This window comes from Olea europaea, unplaced genomic scaffold (genome assembly GCF_002742605.1).
Source record: "Olea europaea var. sylvestris unplaced genomic scaffold, O_europaea_v1 scaffold671, whole genome shotgun sequence".
Lineage (NCBI taxonomy): Eukaryota > Viridiplantae > Streptophyta > Magnoliopsida > Lamiales > Oleaceae > Olea > Olea europaea.
In genome coordinates, this window is record NW_019265091.1 from 316,649 (window position 1) to 338,051 (window position 21,403).

At 34.8% G+C, this 21,403-nt stretch overlaps 1 protein-coding gene across 6 annotated transcripts; it reads left to right on the forward strand.

Moving 5' to 3' along the window:
• Window positions 1-1,092: 1,092 nt before the first annotated feature.
• On the forward strand, window positions 1,093-16,877 carry LOC111390318. 6 transcript variants are annotated; one of them, XR_002701897.1, is made up of 8 exons: window positions 1,093-1,477; window positions 1,905-1,978; window positions 3,095-3,149; window positions 3,530-3,687; window positions 10,629-10,701; window positions 10,783-10,830; window positions 16,364-16,418; window positions 16,515-16,877. XR_002701897.1 is itself a non-coding variant. In XM_023015336.1 (7 exons), the coding sequence occupies exons 4-7, from the start codon at window positions 3,571-3,573 to the stop codon at window positions 16,606-16,608; spliced, it is 315 nt and encodes a 104-aa protein (XP_022871104.1). In that variant the 5' UTR covers window positions 1,093-1,477; window positions 1,905-1,978; window positions 3,095-3,149; window positions 3,530-3,570; the 3' UTR covers window positions 16,609-16,877. The 6 variants fall into 6 exon arrangements, 1 of the variants encoding a protein (XP_022871104.1); XR_002701898.1 differs by lacking the exon at window positions 3,530-3,687; XR_002701900.1 differs by lacking the exon at window positions 1,905-1,978 and having other exon boundaries at window positions 3,608-3,687.
• The last annotated feature ends 4,526 nt before the right edge of the window (window positions 16,878-21,403 follow it).

Here is a 21,403-nt window from a genome sequence, read left to right on the forward strand (position 1 = left end):
TTTTCAGTATTTCACCATGCGGGATTGAAGTGTTTATAGCCATAGGCGTAACTATATTTATACCGTTTTGATTTGAAGCCTCTACAGTACTCATTTCTATTACAAAAACATAAGATTATCACAACGCAAAATAAGGAAAAGGAACAACGCACAAAGACTATTCCAAGATGAAGAACAAAGTATGGGTTTTAAAAAAAAAAAAAATCAAAACAACCACCGACAAATATTGTCTTAAGATTGTTGTTGATATTTCTATCAAAACAAATTAATGTTTGACCCACAGGAGCGTGATCAAACTCTCGATATGTGAACTTGAAAGTGTAATACAAAACCACAAAATCAAGACATCAAAATGAAACAAGAAAAGGAGAAGAAAAAGAAATGAAATCCGAGGCAAGTGATGTCACTTTCTCCTTAAGACAATATTGCCCCACTATGATGCTCACGATTGATGGCACTTGTCTTTCAAAATACAACGGATGTTTTATCTTGTGGTAGCAGTATTTCACACCATAAGAACTGACGAATCAACAGAATTTCCCCCTCTACAAAGGGATTTTATGCAAGAAAAAAGGAAGAGAGATTTTGCAAGAGAAGACGAGTGCTCAATGCAAAATATGAGTTGGTGTACCTTTAAGGACGTCCAAGGGGTCCTATTTATAGAGGAGGAAGGGGTGTGGATAAAGTGGTGTGGGCTAAATCATGCAATCTTTCGGATAGTTGCAACATTCTATCTTCGCTAGCTTTCGATCGAGCATCGCTTCAAAAATCCGAGCAGAATATACTTCGCTTACTTTTCGCTCGAGCGAATATCGAGCGACAATATAATTTAGCCATTTTTCACCGTATTTTCCTCAAATCTTTGAACCGCAATTTCTCATTCACTCGGAATTGGTTTCTAATATCCAAATATACTACGATCATCTACTCAATGAGTAGAACAAGTTGGCCTTTTTACTTTTATAATTTGACCATCGAATAAAATCCGAATATTCCATCGAAATTGATTGGTTAATCATACATTCTGATTTCAATTTTTACTTAATTAATTTCCCATATTTCATGTTAATTTGGAAACCAATTTACAACAAAACTCAACTCTTCGCTTTCCATTCTCTTTGTTTCTTGGATATTTTCACTCTTTCTGGGTATTCGATAAATTTTTAAAATTTCTCTTTTGGGTATGTTTTTGTTGAAATATTTGATCAAGAAACTATATCGATCATTCATTTTTTGGGTAATTTAATGGTTGTTTTTTGCTTTATATTTGGGTGGTGCTTGAATTTATTGTTTATACAAGAAAAATAGAATGATCCAGCAATATGGAAGTCAAAGTGCTAGCTCGAGCTCGCATTCGAATAGCAGTTCGCAGGATACAGAGGATGATCATACAATTGCAGAAATATTAGCAGAAGAAGAAAGATTAAATTATGATGGCAGACTTGGCAAGAGGCTTTCTCATTTGGATTCGATCCCGGTATTTTAATATATTATCATCAATTCCTCAAATTTCTCCCTTATTGAATCCTAATAATGAAATTATTGTTAAATAAATGGAGATCATGAACTTGAATATGTTGTCCGTGCGCTCTTTAAGTAGTCTTTCTTGATTATCATTCTCTTGTCTTGTGGTTGATGATTTTTCTAATTTGTTTACTTTCTGCAAAACGTGCAAGAATTTGCATATTGTTTAACTAGGAATATGGAATGTACTGCATTTTATTATGTCGAAACTTGCAAGAATCTGCTTATTGTTTAACGAGGATTCTGAATCATACTGCATTTTATACTGTTAAAACAACATATAATGAGTGTGCCGAATGAGGAAAAACTCAATACTGCTAAGCAATTTGTGTTGGGCGATTTTGGCTATACACAAGCTTACAAATTCACGGAATTTTCAGCATAAGCCTTGGGTAATTGGTGATACACCTGATCCAAATGATGCAACCTTAGACCATGGAAGGCTTGCTGAGAGGTTAAATTTTTTTTCTTTAATCTCGTTTTTGTTTTACATTCTGTATTTTTTTCGTGTACTTGTTACTCTTTATTATTTTAGGATATATTTTAAGGACATTTATGGAGAGAGAAATTGAAAATATTCCTAATGTTTATAAGTCTTTCAAGTGTCTCTTTTTTTCGAAAATCCTAAAATAGTTTTTTCCTTCTCCTCCTCCTCCTCATTCTTCGTCTCCACTACTTGTACTCCTATTCTCCCAGTCTTAAAATCAGAGCATCTGATGACTGGCTTACATTCTTTGTTCTTTTGCATATGGAAACAAGAGACTGAAAAAAAGAACACAAACAATAAAGTAAGTAGGAGAAAAATAAAGAATTGACACCAGGAATAATAGAATAAATGGGAAGAAGTTAGGAACAATTATTGCAATTATTTGTTTACGAAAGAAAATTTTTCCCAATTGATTGTTGTAGGGACTATACTGAACTATTTAGAAATAATTATAGAGAGTTGTTGCAGTAATTAAGGATATAATGGGATGCAAAAGTGTGTGGGATGGAAGAGGAATTTTTTTACAATGAGAAGTACGCTTTGAATTTTATGAACTTGAGTTTGGAGAGTTGATGGTCAGTCTTGAAGAATTCCTCTTACTATTTCTATCCTGTCAGGATTTCGATAAAACTATAAAATATTTTGGCATATTACTAAATATAGTTAAATAGATTCAAGAAGCCTTAATTTTTTTTTCAGCTTCGGTAGCCATATGAGTTTTGAAGTTGTTGCAATAATGGTTTAATGGGTACTTTTTCACCATTTTTCTTCGAGAATTTCTTGACTATATATAAAATGCACTTTTTTTCTTTTAGTCTTTTGCGTTTTGCTTTGATGAGTCCTTTTTCAACATTATTCTTCTTCGAGAGCATCTTTTCTATATCTGATATGAATATGTCTTTTCGTTTTATTTTTTGGCATGTCTGTTCGCTATTGCCTGTAGAGGATGGAGGGGTTTTTTTAAACCTGGTCATATGGATGTGCAGGATTGTGATATTACTGTTTGATCGTTCGAACGTTCCATATTTTTGTTAATGGATACTTCTTTCTTGAAAGGCTTTCCTTAACATAGCTGTCATTCAGGTTGACAACATAGGGGTTAGCTGAATTACAAATCCAGGGAGATGGGAATTGCCAGGTTTGTCTCTCTTGACTAGTCTAATTATTGTTAAATTGTCTAATTGTACCGAGGAGTTTATGGAAATAGTATCTAGTTATGCCAATACTGTTATCAGTATTTTTGATGGAAAGCAGCAAGGATAAATTGAAAATGTTACCATGCTTTGGGTCGTTTTGTTCAATTTATATCAGTTTACTGTTACTTTTTTGCATGTTCGGCTAAGCTTGAAAATAAGTGAAAAGTACTTTTCATTAACTTATTGTTTCCAACCATAACAGTTAAAAGAATTATTTATTTAAAAATTATTTACTTGTAACTTTTTAAGCTTAGTCGATCGTGCTCTTTGTTATGCAATTTCAAATTTATCTAAAGTTACCCTTATTTGGGACCTTGGTGAGGTATATACCTGCAAGGCCATTCTACAGTTTTGTTGCTGCCAATGAGTGACAATCAAATCCATTTGACTTACTTGACAGTTTCGAGCGCTCACAGATCAGTCGTTAAAAAATCCCGATTACCACAAGTATGTAAGAAAGCAGATCAGGTCATCAAACAGGTGTACTTCAAATAACTTCTCATGCATTGACTTATTCCAATCCTAATCTTAGTGTAGTGATTGATGAGGATGCTAAATAAACAACTTATAATTAACTTAATTAAATTACTGTGTTCCTGCACTCACATTTTCTGTAAAAAAAAAGGGGGGGGGGGGGGGGGGGGGGGGGGGGGCTTCTTGTGCATATCTAAACAAATTATGCCTAAGCTATTCAACCTTGAAATATATCGTGTTATTCAAATCCTAGTTCAACCTCAGTTGAACTTTTACCTTTTGCAGTCAATGCTTAGGTAGGTTTAAAAAAACATTCATCTTCTAGTATTATTTTGACAAGTGGGTGCTCCTTTTCACCTTCGCACGTTATTTGTCATGCACTAGCTACATATAAAGGTTTCACCATACAAATTGTGTCTAAACCTTGTATTATCAAGACGGCCGTAACATTCCTGAAGACCATCTTTTAGTTCCGAGTCAAATACATCAGGAAAACTGAATAGCTAAACTCCATCATCTCTCAAAAATATTATAATTTACTGTTATAATAAATGCCTGAAGAATTAAAGTAGTTCCGAGAATAGAATTTTCAAATTTGATGCTCAATTCAGATACTTGAGATATAGATAGCAGACCAAAATAATTGAAAATAACTGATTTTTCGATTGCTTTAAAGATTTTCAAAATGAACATGTTTTCATTTGGTGTGGAGTTCAAGGACATGTACTTTCTCAGTCATGGGTTGGGACACCTCAAACTAATAAACAATTTTCTAAAAGAAATTCTTCATCTCATTATTCTAACTATACTTGTGATATCGTGGCTTATTCTGGTTTTTTTTTTTTTCATATTTTTTAAGTTAAAAAACACATGACCTCTCATCACTTTACTTTGCATGTCAAAGAATATAAATCCAAACTAGAGATTCAATAATCTCATAAGCAACATTATCTCTCACTCAGTCATTATTCAGATTGTTCCGAATCTTCTGAGATAATATAGGTTTGTCCAATAATGTAAGAGTTCAATGACACGTGTAGCTAAATTTAGAAGAAATAGCAACTATGCAAATCTTGGAAGCTACCGTTATCCATATTCAAGTGTCTTATTGAAACTAGTTTTTATGATGTACAATATAACACTTAACACATGTTAACATATGACACAAGATTATGGATTGGTTCAGACGAGATAGGTATGGTTAGACAATAAGCTTTTGAAAACAAGTTTTGTGGTATGAAAATACATTCAATATTCTTATTTCTTCCCTGTCCATAGCATATCAATTTGTAAAATTTCATACGTTCAAAGTGCAGTTTGTAATCTGAGAATGATAATTATCACTTGATTTTCCAAGACATTTAGATGGTCTCCTGAAAAGGTTCTCATCCCCCACCCCAACTTCATGACCTGCGAAATCCAGTGATTTCTAAGTAACAAAGCTAATAACCTTTGTTACCTGTCATTTCACCTGTGGTGCCAAATTCAGAATTTTTATCTTTCAACAACTCATCACCATGACCCGACACAGTAGAATTTTAAGCATATTGACATTTGATATTTTATCCTTTCGATCAGATCAGTGATTGTTGAGGAAAAACACTTCCCAAGATTGTCCAAGAACAAATAAACTTGTAATGTGAAAATCCCAAACCACTTGAAGATGAAAAGAGAGATAAGAAACTTGGGGAAGAAATGATTTTCAATATATATGAGGAACAATGGATTGGATTACTTGAACAAACCTCAAGTTAATCCCCAAGAAAGAAAAATAGTTTTGAATTTATACCCAAGAAGAACAACCTCTTTCTTGTAAAATTCTCTCCAAGCTTTCTCTTCTTTTCTTCTCTCAAAAACCAGATCATTGATGAAGGGAAAAAAAAAAGCTATATAAAAAATTGAATCGGGCGCCTAGGCGCCAAGTTTTTGCACTAGGCGCCTTCCCTGCTTCTTCCTTTCTCACAATTCTCCACCTTGTACATCATTTGATAGACCTTAAATTTTGGACGAACACAAGAAGAAGCAGTAAGCTCCAAACTCGGTTGCACCATTCAAACCATGATTGCCTATGTACTTACCTCCACCTTCATATACTTTTCACCTCATTTCAACTCGCCCTGAAGGGCCATGCCCACTCGGGCATATCAGCACGGACTAATGTGAAGCAAGTCCAAGCAATGCTAAAACTTGCTACCCGTTACCACTTTGGTTAACATGTCTGGGTTCTCATTTATGTGTACCTTCAAGAGAGAAATATCACCTTTCTCTATGACATTACGCACAAAATGATACCTGACGTCGATATGCTTGGTTCGAGCATGATGAACCTGATTCTTAGCCAAGTGAATCGCACTCTGGCTATCACACCACAAGTCTACACAATCCTGCTCAATCCCCAAGTCATCTAGAAGACCCCACAACCACAATGCTTCCTTCACTCCATTTGCCATGGCCATATACTCGGCCTCTGTAGTAGAAAGAGCCACTGTAGCCTGTAACATTGATCGCCAACTAACTGGGGTACCATGTATGCAAAACACATATCCAGTAGTAGATCGTCGTCTATCTAGATCACCTGCATAATTCGAGTCCACAAACCCACTTATATGACATGCATCTCCACCAAAACATAAACCCGTATCCGCGGTACCTTTTAAGTACCTGAGGATCCACTTCACAGCTTCCCAGTGTGCCTTCCTCGGATTCGCCATGAATCTACTGACCACACTAACCGCCTGTGAAATATCTGGGCGTGTACACACCATGGCATACATCAAACTACCAACTGCACTAGCATAAGGTACACGATCCATGCGTACCTTTTCTTCCGCTGTAGTAGGAGATTGTTTACCAGAGAGCCTGAAATGTGGAGCCAATGGAGTCACCACCGACTTTGCACCTTGCAACCCGAACCTAGCAATAACCCGCTCAATGTAGCCTTTCTGATTCAAGAACATTCGCCGGTTCGTCCTCTCTCTTCTAATCTCCATACCCAGTATTGTCCTAACAGCCCCCATATCCTTTATCTCAAACTCTTTACCAAGTTGAGATTTCAACCTATCTATCTCCATCTTGCTTTTCGAAGCGATACGCATGTCATCCACATACAAAAGAAGATAGATATAGCTACCTCCCCGAAATTTTCGAATATAAACACAACAGTCATACTCACTTCTGGAGAAACCATGCTTTAGCATGAAGGAGTCAAATCGCTTGTACCACTGCCGAGGAGATTGTTTCAATCCATATAGTGATTTTCTCAAGCGACATACCTGACGTTCCTTATCCTCAACCTTGTAGCCCTCAGGTTGATGCATATAGATTTCCTCATCCAAGTCCCAGTGCAAGAAGGCGGTTTTGACATCGAGTTGTTCCAGCTCAAGATCATGATGAGCAACAATACTCAATAGCACCCGAATGGAAGTATGCTTGACCACCGGAGAAAAGATCTCATTGTAGTCAACTCCCTCTCTTTGTGCAAACCCCTTAGCCACTAATCTTGCTTTGAATCTTGTACCACCGAGCTTGGTAGGATCCTCTTTCCTTTTGTACAACCACTTGCAACCAATAGCTTTCTTACCTATGGGCAATGGGACAACCTCCCATGTTTGGTTCTTGTGAAGTGATTCCATCTCTTCTTCCATCGCAACCAACCAACTCTCACTATTGTTGTTTAAAATAGCTTCCTTGAAAGTGGCAGGCTCATTATTCTCCACCGAGAGTGCATACTCAACCAAATTTGTCTGCCCATAGTGCCTCAAAGGCTCGTCTGACCCTAACTTTAAAACTTGCTTGTAAGTACGCCGTAGCCTAGAGGAAGCCAAGTTATCTGCAAGCTGCTATTGTTGCTGTGTCTGTACATTCTCTTGCTAAACCGCTTCTTGTTCAAGCTCATCATCACTCTCATCTTGAGTGTCTGCATGATGCTCCTCTTGAACATGACTGGAACCAAGTTGATCTCTATGTTCTATGTCAACAACTTGAGACTTTGTAGTCTTAACATCATCACCACCTGGCACTGTAGCTTTCAATGAAGCTATTATGGAGTTCTCATCAAAAGTAACATCTCTACTGATTATGAACTTCGAATCCTCTACACTCCATAGGCGATAGCCTTTTACACCTGCCGCATACCCCAAGAATATAGCCTTCTTGGCCCTCGCATTAAGCTTTTCCTCGTTGACGTGATAGTAGGCTGTGCATCCGAATATTCTGAGTTTCTCATAATCTGCATGTTCTCCTATCAATACCCTGTAAGGTACATCTCCATCTAACTTTGAATGTGGAGATCGGTTCACTATGTAGCAAGCATTTGCAACCGACTCTGTCCAAACCAGCATAGGATCGCATACACATCGATTTCTCTCGAAATGTGCGATTCAGTCTTTCTGCGACCCCATTCTGTTGCGGTGTATTCCTAACTGTCCAGTGTCTCGCAATGCCTTCCTTACCACAGAACTCCTTGAAAGCACCATCTGTATACTCAGTACCGTTATCAGATCGCAGTGTCTTCAATTTCTTTCTTGTTCTGTTTTTAACCATTGCTTTTCACTTCTTGAAAGTGTCGAATACCTCATTCTTATGCTTCAAAAAATAAATCAAAGCATATCTAGAATAATCATCAACAAATGTGACAAAATACCTGGAACCACCTTTGGAAGCGACAGACGCCGGACCCCATACATCCGTGTGCACATAGTCTAGAATACCTCTGCTTCTATGTTTGCTTGGTTGGAACTGAACTTGGTGTGCTTTACCGTACACGCAGTGCTCGCAAAAATCCATGCAAGGCTTCTTCAAGTTCTTTAGCAAACCTTTCTTGACTAGTAGATCTAACCCCTTTTCAGATATATGCCCAAGCCTCCTATGCCATAGCCGAGTGCACTCACATGGGTCTCCACCACTTCCACTTGTTCCAAGCGCTACATCTTCTGTAACTGTAGTACCCTGAAGAGCATAGAGATTGCCTTCATGAATACCCTTCATCACAATCAAAGAACCACGAACAATCTTCTTTACTCCATTTCATGTTACAATCTTGCAACCACCGGAGTCTAAAGCACCAACAGAGATAAGGTTCTTCCGTAAATCAAGAACATGTCTAACATCCATCAATGTTCTAACCACTCCATCATACATCTTGATTCTAATTGAACTGAGCCCCACCGTTTTACAGGAATGGTTATTACTCATCAACACGGTTCCACCATCAGTGCTTCTATAGGTAGTAAACCACTTCCTATTTGGACACATATGGTAAGAGCATCTAGAGTCAAGAATCCACTTACTGGAGATTTCTTCATCACAAGAGATGGTGTAGCACTCATCGCTTTCCCCTCCTTCCGAGGCATAGCTAACCTCTTGCTTGACTTGCACCTTCCCGTTGTTGTTGTTCTTATTGTTCTTCTTCCAACCCCTTTTGTTAGTACAATTTGCTTTGAAATGCCCAAGCTCGCCGCATTTGAAACAAGGCCTTTCCACAAGAGGTCTAGAACTCGATCTAGATTTTTCTCCCTTGCTCTTTGGTCGCACATTGCTTCTACCTCTCACAAATAATCATTGAGCTTGCTCATTGTTACCAATAGTAGACATGCCACTAGTTGCAATCTTTCGAAGATCATCCGCTAGAAGTGACGTTCTAGTGTTCTCCATCACAAGTTTATCACCCACAAGCATCAATGTTTGTACTAGGTTCTCATAGGACTTTGGCAATGAAAGAAGTAGTAGAAGTGCTTGATCCTCATCATCTACTTTCACATCAATGTCCTTCAAGTCCGATATGCACCTATCAAACTTGTTGACGTACTCCCAGATTGGTGTATCTTCATCCATCTTGCAAGTATACAATTTGGACTTCAAATAGATCCGATTTGTTAGAGTCTTCGTCATGAAGTTCGCCTCCAACTTTGTCCACACCTCTGCCGCCGTTTCCTCACCATCAACCAAGAAAGCAACATCTTTTTCAAGGCATAGAATGATAGACGCTCGTGCCTCAAGATCTAGATCTTCTCAATTCTCGTCAGACATATCTATGTGCTTCTTCTCCTTTCCCGCCAATGTCTTGTGCAACTTTTGAGAAATTAACAAATTTCTCATTTGCATTATCCAATATGAGAAGTCATTCTTCCCATTGAATTTTTCTATCTCATACTTCCCAATTTTCACCGTTCCTCTAATAGACATGATTTATCTACTCATTTACCGAAAATAAAACAACAAAGTTCACTTGGAAATTTTCACAAACACCTTGTGTGCACAGCAAAATTCAAGCCACTCACCAAAAATCGGAGCTTAACCACCCTGATTTAAGAAGAAGCTCTGATACCAAATTGTTGGGGAAAAACACTTCCCAAGATTGCCCAAGAACAAATAAACTTGCAATGTGAAAATCCCAAACCATTTGAAGATGAAAAGAGAGATAAGAAAATTGGGGAAGAAATGATTTTCAATATATATGAGGAACAATGGATTGGATTACTTGAACAAGCCTCAAGTTAATCCTCAAGAAAGAAAAATAGCTTTGAATTTATACCAAAAAAGAACAACCTCTTTCTTGTAAAATTCTCTCCAAGCTTTCTCTTCTTTTCTTCTCTCAAAAACCCGATCATTGATGAAGGGAAAAAAAAAGCTATATAAAAAACTAAATCGGGCGCCCAGGCGCCAAGTTTCTGCACGGCGCCCCCCCGTTTCTACAGAAGCAGAAATTGGGCACCTAGGCACCTTCCCTGCTTCTTCCTTTCTCACAGTGATCTTCGCTCGTAACATACCATAATAATTTCCAATAACGGGTTTCTCTTGGTTAGTGTCTCAGCATTACTAATAGTTTCCATTTACAACTGTTTCTTAAATTTTTTCCTTAGATTATGATCTCAGATGTACTTGTATTATGCATCTCTTCTGAAATTGCATCTTCTTTTTCTCATTTTAGTTTCTTGATTTCCTTTCAGTTAAAACGTCACAAAAGCTCTATGAAGGTTATGTCCCCATGAAGTACAAAAGCTACACGAAGAAGATGAAAAAGTCAGATACCTAGACTTTGGGTAACAGTTTTCTCCTCATTTGACGGTGTAATTTTCATTGACATGATTTTAATTTCATCAGGCTGGGGGAGTGGGAGATCACATTATTTTACAAGCAGCTGCAGACCAAGTAAGTTAAAAAATTTGATCATAAATATTCTAATGCTCAAAGCTCAAAGTCTCTCTTTTTCCTCATACTTTATTGTGACTTAGTATGTTCATGTTAGTAGACACAAATAGGTTTCATAAGCGTGATACGGTCTCTGTAGAACATGTTAGAGGGAGATGTAGATTGTTTCAGGATTTTATTTTTTTGGATTTTCCAGCAGTTCTAGCTATGTATTGAACGGAGCGGCGAAAAAGGATGTGGTCAACTCAAATCTATTGGGAATAAGGCTTAGTTTGTTGTTATCTGTATATTGTTCATCTCACTTGGAATATATAAGGAATGTCCTGTCTGTTTTTAAGGATGTAAATTAGGAAAGACAAGCCAAGCTGAGTGCTAGGGTGTCCAATGTTTTGATTTCTTATCAAATTAAATATTTTTTTTTTAACCTTGGTTTATTTATAACAAGCCAATTAGAGGCAAGCTCGAATAGTTCTTGCACATCTATTTAACTTGTATGACTTGGCAGGACGAGCTAAATGAATTGGCTAGCCTAAAATCTTGATTAAGCACGATTTGTTATTTTGTAAACTAATCTATATCTAGCTCTTAATGAACAAATATTTAGGAGTTGAAAAGCATCCATTAAGTGCCTAATGTTATGAACATTTGTTGGAAATATCGGCACACATATGACAAACGCACTATTGAATTTACTCTTCCAAGTTAGACAATATTAGTACTGCATTATTTTAGCATCATTGTCTGTTATTTTTTGTGACTAAATTGATCTATGCTTTTTTGTGTACCATCTTATATTGGCACCTGATTATTTTGAACTTTCTATAGTTTGAAGCAAAAATTTGCTCTATTGAAATCCTTCCTAAGGAAAAAATCCATCCAGATGTATGCATAAGTGTATTCTTTAATCTTGTTTTTACATTTTTTCTTCTTCAATGCTATTTTTTTCTCTTACGATTTTTATGACATTCAACTGAAGAAGGGAAAAAAAATGAAAGGTGTAGAAATCCCAAGAATCATGGGATTAAATGTGTTGTATACCTTATTTGATTCAGGCAAGTTTATTTTTCTTTTTGCAGGAGATTATATTCCTTCTTTAGACCACATTCTTGTATTATAAATAGGATCCCAGAATAGTGTCTCAATCATCAATACATAAAACAGAAATTTCCTATCTTCTCTATTTACATGGTATCGATTTGAACTTTGACGAGGAATGGGACTGTACAGATAACGGCGTTCGGTACAGGAAGAAGCTAGAACATGTACAGGTTTATGAATTTGTGGCTGGACTCAATAACGACCTTGACGATGTGAGGGGAAGGATCCTCGGTCGCCGCCCTCCGTCGTCGATGCGAGAGGTGTTTTTGGAGGTGCGGAGAGAAGAAAACTGGTGACTATGACGCTTAAGGATAAGATAATTGGGCTAGAAGACGCTTAAGCCCTTTTGTCTAATGAAATTGGGCCTAATGGGTTAGCTCAATTTAAACAAAGTGGTATTCAAGGAATGGGCCAGCTTCATGGGTCTACAGCAATTGGGTTAAAGTAATTGGGCCTTAATGGATCTGCTTTAATATCTATAGGACCAATTGTAAATAAGCCAAGCCCAAAACAACAAAGAGAACATACATGGGTGACCATTGTCGTAAATCGGGGCACAAAGAAGATAATTGTTGGGATATACACAAAACCAATTGATTGAAAATCAAGACAAAACACAAAAAATTGTGACTATCAAGCATCGGTTGATTCTACTGAGATAAAAAATAAATCCACTTCAAGCGGTGTGTTCAATGCAGAGCAATTGGAACAGCTCTACAAAATGTTCTCTAGACTCCAAACTTCTGGACCATCAAGTTCTCTAGCCCACAAAGATAATTTTTTTTTAGAGTACTAAATACCATTGCACAGTCTGATTCTCCTTAGATTATTGACTCTGAAGCATCCGACCACATGACATACTATTTCCTCCTTTTTTCATCATATTCATTGTGTGCTAACAATATTATAGTGAAAATTGCAGATAACTTATTTTCAACGATGGAGGGAAAATGGAGTATTCAAATTTCTAACCATATAACATTACAGTATATTTTTCATGTTCCAAATCTATCCTGCAATTTATTGTAAATTAGCAGGTTAACAAAAAGCTCCATTTTTTGCTATATTCCTCCATTCTCGTTGGTTTTTCAGGATCTATTTTTGGGAAAGACGATTGGTAGTGCTAAAGAGTGTGAGAGACTATTACTTTAATGAAGTCAATCTGAGTAAACCGTATCAAATTTCAAATTGTGGTTTTGCATTTGTCCCCAAGGATAATGAAATTATGCTATGGGATTTTAGAATTGGTCATCTTAACTTTCAACACCTAAAATGTGTATATCCTTCCATTTTCATATAAAACGTCCGTTGATCTTAAATTTATGAGTTGGCAAAACATCAACATCTCCCGTTCCCAAGATCTACGTACAAACCATTCATTGTAATCTACAGTGATCTATGGGGCCCTTTACGAACCACTAATCGCACTTACAAAAATTGGTTTGTGAAATTTAATGACGACCATACTCGCATTTTTTTTTTTGGTTGTATGTACTAAAAGAAAAAAATCGAAGTCGGATCTCTATTCATCAACTTCCACTCTATGGTGCAAACTTAATACCAAACAACTATTCAAATTCTGTGCATTGATAATGGCACAAAATACTTTAATGCCACTCTTAGAGACTACCGTCAAGAACATGAAATAATTTACCAAAGCTTTTGTGTTGACATTGGCAACAAAATGGGGTTTTTTCGAACGAAGAAACATGCACCTTCTAGAAGTTGCTCATGTTTTGATGTTTACCATAAATGTGCCCAAACTATTATGGGGAGGTGCCATTTTAACATCCACTTATCTCATAAATAGGATGCCTAGTCGTACTCCATCGTTTGACTCTCCTCTCAAAAAAATTTAGAATTACTTCCCTAATTCCTGCCTCGATTTTAACTTACCTCTCAAAGTGTTTATATTATGCTTTCATCCATGTGCATCCCCATCGTCGAAGTAAAGTCGATCCACGTTCATCTAAGTGTGTCTTTATTGGATATTCACCAACTCAAAAAGATTACAAATGCTATGATCCGTCCACAAGAAATGTGTTTGTCAGCCTTGATATCACATTCTTTGAAAATACATCTTATTTCAACAAGCCCTCTCTTTAGGGAGAGAATGTGAGTGAAGGTTGTTTTTTGGACTTTTGATTCTTCTTCTCTCTCTCATTCGGAACCCGTCACACCATCTAACTTGCCATTTACATAAGGAAATTCGAAATCAAAGGGAGACGTAGAAAAACAAAATGATAAGAAGATATTAGTTTACTCAAAAAAGTCAAAATCAAAGCACAAGGAGAATCTCATATCTGAAGCACCAAGAGAGTTGGAACAATGGTAGCTCCAGATTTCGATAAGGACACCTTTGAGAGTGATCTATCTACCTTTGAGAGTGATCTATCTATCACCTTAGAAAATAAACTCGATCATGTACTGTCCACCCTATCTCAAAATTCGCATCTTATAATGCTTTGTCTACAAAAATTCTTGCTTTTTCCTCTAACCTTGATAGTAAAAAATTCGCATATTCAAAATTCGAGTTCTCTTATCTCTAGCAGCTAACTTGGATTGGCCCATTCAACAACTTGACATTAAAAATTCATCCATCAATGGGGAATTTGAAGAGGAAATCTTCATGACATTACCACTGAGTTTTTGTAGAAGAAATGAAAAGAACAAGGTTTGTAAACTAAAATATTCTGTATACGACCTTAAATAGTTACCAAGAGCATGGTTCGATAAATTTGTGAAAGTGTTGAAATGTTAAGGATATCAATAAGAATAATCAGATCATACTATATTCTTCCAAATGTCTAAAGATGGGAAGAAGGCAATTTTAATTTTATATGTCGATGACATAATTCTAATTGGAGACAATACAGTAGAAATGGAAAGATTGAAGATAAGCCTAGCTATAGGGTTCGAAGTGAAAGATCTAGAACAAATGAGATACTTCTTGGGAATGGAATTTGCTAGGGGCTTGTTCGAGCCACATTATTTTTAAAAAAATACATTCTTCAACAGTGATTTGACATCATTTCAACCACACGTTCTTCAATAAAATAATATTACATGTAAATCTAAAACATTTCATATTTTTTAACCACATATTTTTCATTGATTTGACATGAATAATGCATTTTTTTCTAGAATGTGACTCAAACATGGGCTAAATAAAAAGGAGAATTAGCGTTTCTCAAAGGAAATATGTGCTTGATGTCCTAATTGAAACTGGCATGCTAGGATGCAAACCAAGTGACACTTATAAATGGAGGAAGAAAATTATAGGACGGTGAAAAACCAGTTGAAAAGGATCATTATCAAAGTCTAGTACAAACCAAACTTTGCATTTGCAATTAGTGTGGTAATTCAACATATGTATTCTCCAAAGGAACTTAGAAGCAATATACAGAATTCTTAGATATCTAAAAGGTTCCCCAGGAAAGGGACTCTTCTTCAAAAAGAGTGAAAGTAAGGAGATGGAAGTATTCACTGATGCTAATTTAGCAGGATCAATAGAAGACAGGAGATTAACTACTAATTATTGTACCTTTGTATGGAGAAATCTGATAACTTGGAGAAGAAAAAACAGAATGCAGTGGCTAGAGGCAGTGTTGAGACTAAGTTTAGAGCAGTATTACAAGGGATATGTGAGGGCTATGGTTTAAAAGAACTCTTGGGAGAACAATAGGCTATAGTGAAATTCCCTATCAAACTCTATTGTAATAACAAAGCAGCTATCAATATTTCTCAATCCAGTTCAACATAATCGAACTAAATATGTAGAAGTGAACAAACATTTTATTAAAGAAAAGGTTGAAAATGGAATTGTATGCATGACCTATGTTCCTACTACAGAGCAAACTGTAGTATCTTCACCAAAAGGATTACCATGACGAAATTTCGATAACTTTATCTGCAAGTTGGATATGGCTAATATTTATGATCTAACTTGAGGAGAGTGTAAAAACTCCAAGAATCATTGGATTAAAATGTAGGATTTAAGTCATTGATTGTATACCTTATTTGATTCACTCATAGTTGAGGCAAGTTTATTTTTCTTGTTTTAGGAGATTATATTCCTTCTTTATACCACATTCTTGTATTATAAATAGGATCCCATAGTATTATCGATCAATAAAGCAGAAATTTCCTAACGGCCCTGTTTACAAAAGGAAAAGGCTACGATCAAGCAGTTTATAATCATTCAGAACCCTCATATTTCTACAAATACTCTTCGACCCTTGTCCTCTTTTTGACACAAAAAATTAAGAGCAAACCTTAAAATCGATAACATGAAAAATAATCTCAAAATATAAATATCACTAAAAATAAACTAAGTTTTCTCGATGTTTTCATTTGCCTTTTGTGGACTGGAAGTTTGGAAGTTGCACTTCATTATTTCTATTGACATTTTTGTGTCCCCTTGTGTTTTGAAAAGTTATGGCTGAGCTTTTGGAGTGAAGTTCACTATAATTCATTGTAATTAATTGGTGGTAAGTATTTACCTATTAGAGTTCATAAGTTTTGAAATATTTTCTTTAGTTCATAACTGGACGCCGTACAATCTTTTTTCTTTTGATATTTGACAGAGGTTCCTTCAAGAGTACATTGAAAAAGGCATTGGCTATTTTTGAAGCTTCCACTCAAATTCTCCTTGCCATCGGTGACGGATGGCGAGCATAATAAGAATATGACTATATTGAGCGCTCGGTACATTTTTTTTTTTAATTGAATATCGTGCACTTGGTTAGTTGTTGATGTCCAAATAAAATTTGAGGGTTGGCATTCCATATCTACACTTTAAAATATGTCTGTAAACTAGCACCTTACATTAAGAACCATATGGTAAATTTGTTAGTTGTCAAGTCTTATTATTGAACGCTTATACCTACTATTGTTTATAAACACATTCCATGTCGAATTGCACTGAATGGGTCGAATCATTCCGCATAGGCCTATGATTTTCATTTTTTCCTTTCTTTTTGAGAAAAGAAACCCAAAATCCCTGCTAAACGACTCGATGGGACTATTAGCTACATACACTTGCGCGGATTGCATGGTTTGATATTGTGTATATGTTGCATTTAAAAAGTTTAATTATTGTTGGCCGTGCATGAGTGCCAATACCATGATTGAAAGTGTTGATACCATATTAAGGTGGTATTGCCATTATCGAGTATTGAAAAGAGTAACATTTTGCACATAAGTGTCGTCTCCATCTAGAAAAGTAAGGCATTCTCCATTCATAGTCTCGATTGTCAACTTAACTGAATAGCCATGTGTTTATGGTCCAATCAGCATGTATTCTGTTGTGTTGTGCGAGCACTAAAATTTCTTAGAAAATATCAATATTAATAGAGAGATCGTCCCATGGCATCCTTTGATGGGAAATAATAGTAGGGCCATCATTGACACAGATGAGGTTGCTTGCACAAAAGAATTTGCTTTCTATATATGCAGCATAATTCTCTTGGTGAAGGAGGAGAGGGGTTTTGACTATAGTAGGGGATAGGATAGAATGGGTTATAGAATTCTTTGTTTTAATTTTATCTTTGTTCTTTTCTTTAGTGTTTATTACTTTTTATTTATTTTAACTAAAAATAAAGTTTTTGTGGTGCTTGCAAAAGAAATTGACTTTTTAATGGTGAAATAAACAATACTCAATTTTGGAGATTTTTGTCGAACTCCAAGTCTATTTATTAACGAGCCGTCAAAGTTTAACCAATAATCGTTGTTTTTAGATATGCTTGCCGGTTGACATCACTGTTCATCATGGATAAATGCGTGTTGAATTGCTTGTTGCCTACAATAGATAAGAATAGGACTACGTTATTTTTTTTATTTTTTTTTTAACAAACTACGTACATAGGTTGGAGGCCATTGGTGTAATTCTCTTGGATTTTCTATGCATCAAGATAGTTTCTCTAAAGATCTCATTGAACATTTCAATAAATAAAATTAAAATCACAAGTTTATATAGTTGATTCTAAATTTAATATAAAAGTAAACTCTAACGTGATATTGTTATCTATCACCATTAAATTTACATCTCATTTATAAATTATAAAAAATCAAAATAGGTGACGTTTTACTAATAATTTCATGTTAAATAAGTTGCTAAAAAACTTGTCAAGTAGATTGACAACTGGACACGAAATATTATTTAGGTTCATGTTAGCTTGGAACAAATTTTTTGAGGGGGGAATTAGAGAATGTGTATAGTTTATGGACTATTTGTGTATTTAATTCGACCGTCAAAGTTTAACCACTAATCGTTGTTTTTCGATATGCTTGCCGGTTGACATCACCGTTCATCTTGGATAAATGCGTGTTGAATTGCTTGTTGCCTACAATAGATAAGAATAGGACTACGTTATTTATTTATTTTTATTTTTAACAAACTACGTACATAGGTTGGAGGCCATTGGTGTAATTCTCTTGGATTTTCTATGCATCAAGATAGTTTCTCTAAAGATCTCATTGAACATTTCAATAAATAAAATTAAAATCACAAATTTATATAGTCGATTCTAAATTTAATATAAAAGTAAACTCTAACGAGATATCGTTATTTATCACCATTAAATTTACATCTCATTTATAAATTATAAAAAATAAAAATAGGTGACGTTTTACTAATATTTTCAATGTTAAATAAGTTGCTAAAGAAACTTGTCAAATAGATTGACAACTGGACACGAAATATTATTTGGGTTCATGTTAGCTTGGAACAAATTTTTTGAGGGGGGAATTAGAGAATGTGTATAGTTTATGGACTATTTGTGTATTTAATTCGAATTGCTAGTCGTTAAAATATCAGAAAGTCAAATCCCATTTCGTTGAATCTTTTTTCAATGGATAAGATTGATGATAAAATTTTAGATAGCCAATTTTAAATACTTGTTTGGTAGAGATTTTGTTAATTGATTTTTTGACCGTTAAAGATAGAGTGAGTCCTACATGTGAGAGAAGAATTCAAAAATGATTGGAATAGTAAAATAACAGTCAAAAAATTGATTTTAATTGAAATTTAAGCTGTACCAAACATGCTCTAAATTTACTGCAAGTAAAATTTAGTTCATACACGTACATTTATTTCATGTTTGGTCCTTTATTTCTTAAAACTCGTTTTCTCCAAATTTATTTTCGATCATAAATTTTATGGGATTAACAACTTTTATCAATTTTTCAATCACACACTTCATTAGATTTTATCAAAATTTATTTTTCTTTTTTTCAAAACCATAACTTGTACAAGTGAAATTACTTCAGCTTATCTTAGACTTCATTTATTAGTTGTAAGTCGTTACATGTAACGCCTTAAATATGTTACTGATTAAATTCGTCAAATAATTTATGCAAGTTAAATGCATTGCTAAAGAAACTTGTCAAATACATTGACTTATGGGAAAAATGTATTTCTTTGGGTTCGAAGGGTATTTTGGGACAAACTTCAATTTGAGGGGATTTAGAGAACGTGTACAGCTTATAAATTATTCATGAAGTTAAATTGAGCATGTTAATTTTTATTTATTTATTTTTTTTGGAAGACAACAAAAAGTTAAAAATTATCTTTCACTAGAATCAATCAAAACCATCTTACAAATGAAATTTGGAGACTCTCCAAGCCATTCCTAATAAGAAAAGTGCCTTAAGAGAGAACCTAGCCAAAGCATAAGCTACAATGTGCCACATGAGGGGCGGTGAAGATTCTCAAAATTGGAGTTCAACCTTTACAATGCGCCACATGAGACGAAAAACATTCTAGATGCGAAGAGCATGTAATTGTTAACAACAATGCAATAAGTACAACAATTTTGATATGATAATTGACGTTCGTCTCACATACAAGAGTTATGACCCGTGATTAAAATAATCGCGTGCCCCACGACTGTAAGAGAGTGGCTTCAAATATAGCATTGCTTAGCAAATAAAGGAGAAATCCAATAACCAAAAATCTTGAAGAACATAGCCCCCCGTTTGGCCCCCATTTTCGAAAAATGAAAATGAACGGAATAGTATTTGTTGAAAAATGAGTGGTTGAAAAATAAGGAAAAATTTTCATTTACGTGTAATATTTTTTATGAAAGATTGTGTAGTTAAAAATAAGAGAGAAAAAATGAAATGTAATATAATAGAATTTAATAGGGGCCAAACGGGGGATAGTCAAAACTTGCCCTACACACTACTCTCTGAATACCTTAGCCCACGTTTGGCCCCCATTACGATACACTTCATTTCATTTTTCTTTCTCGTATTTTCAATCACACAATCTTCCATAAAATAATATTACATGTAAATCGAAAAATTTTCCTTCTTTTTCAATCATTTATTTTTCAAAAAAAATACTATTCCATTCATTTTCATTTCAAAAAATGGGAGTCAAACAAGGGCTTAATCATCACCCTTTGATACAAAAATAAACATCAGCATTTAGCCCTTGTTTGATGGAGATTAAAACCAGATTTTTAGCCAAATTTGATAGAAGATGATGATGTGTGTAATTAAAAAATTGTGAATTCCATAAAATATGTAATTAAAACTAATTGTTGACTTTAATTTGAATTAACATTTTCGATTTAAATATGCACCAAACAAAGGCTTCGTGGGCGTTTTGATGAGGATTAAAATTAGATTTTTTTAGTAGATTGTTACAGAAATTTTTGAAATGTGTGGTTGAAAAATTGTAGGATCAATAAAAGATATAGCCCTTGTTTGAGCCCCATTTTAGGGGAGGAATGAATTTTTGAATAGTGTATTGATGAGAAATATATGGTTATGAAATATGGAAAAGTTTTGAATTTGCGTGTAATATTATTTTATTAAAAAATTTGTAGTAAAAATGATGTTAAAATACTGTTGAATAATACATTTTTTTCAAAAGAGTGAGGCTCCAACAAGGGCATAATTAATATTGATTATTTAATTTTGACTTAAATTAAAATCAAATTTTAATCTGTACCATACATGATCTTTATTTCATTTTTCCTATGGGGGCCCAAACCCATCTAATAAGAGAAGTAACAACATTGAGCTCTTGTTTGGTGAAAATTAAAATTAGATTTTTAGTAAATTTTTATAATTTTTTTTAAATGCACGGTTAAAGAGTTGTAAAATTCATAAAATATGTGATTAATATTAATTATTTAACTTTAATTTAAATTAAAATTTAAGAAATGTATTAGATATACATCCCGTTGTATATCTTCTTTGATAGCCCACTCACATGGAGAGGTAATATTTTTCAAAATCTAATTTGGGTGAGAATGAAAAATATAGTGGTTACGAACTTCATACAAGAGGTAGATTTTTAAATACGCTAATTTGATATGATGGATAACGATCACATTTTTTTATTTTAATAAGTAAATAATGGAAACAAACGGCCTCGTTTGGTAGGGATTTTTTGCCCCAAAAAATTGATTTTTTGATCATTATTTTACTGTTCAAACCGTAATTTTTGACTTTTTCTCTCACA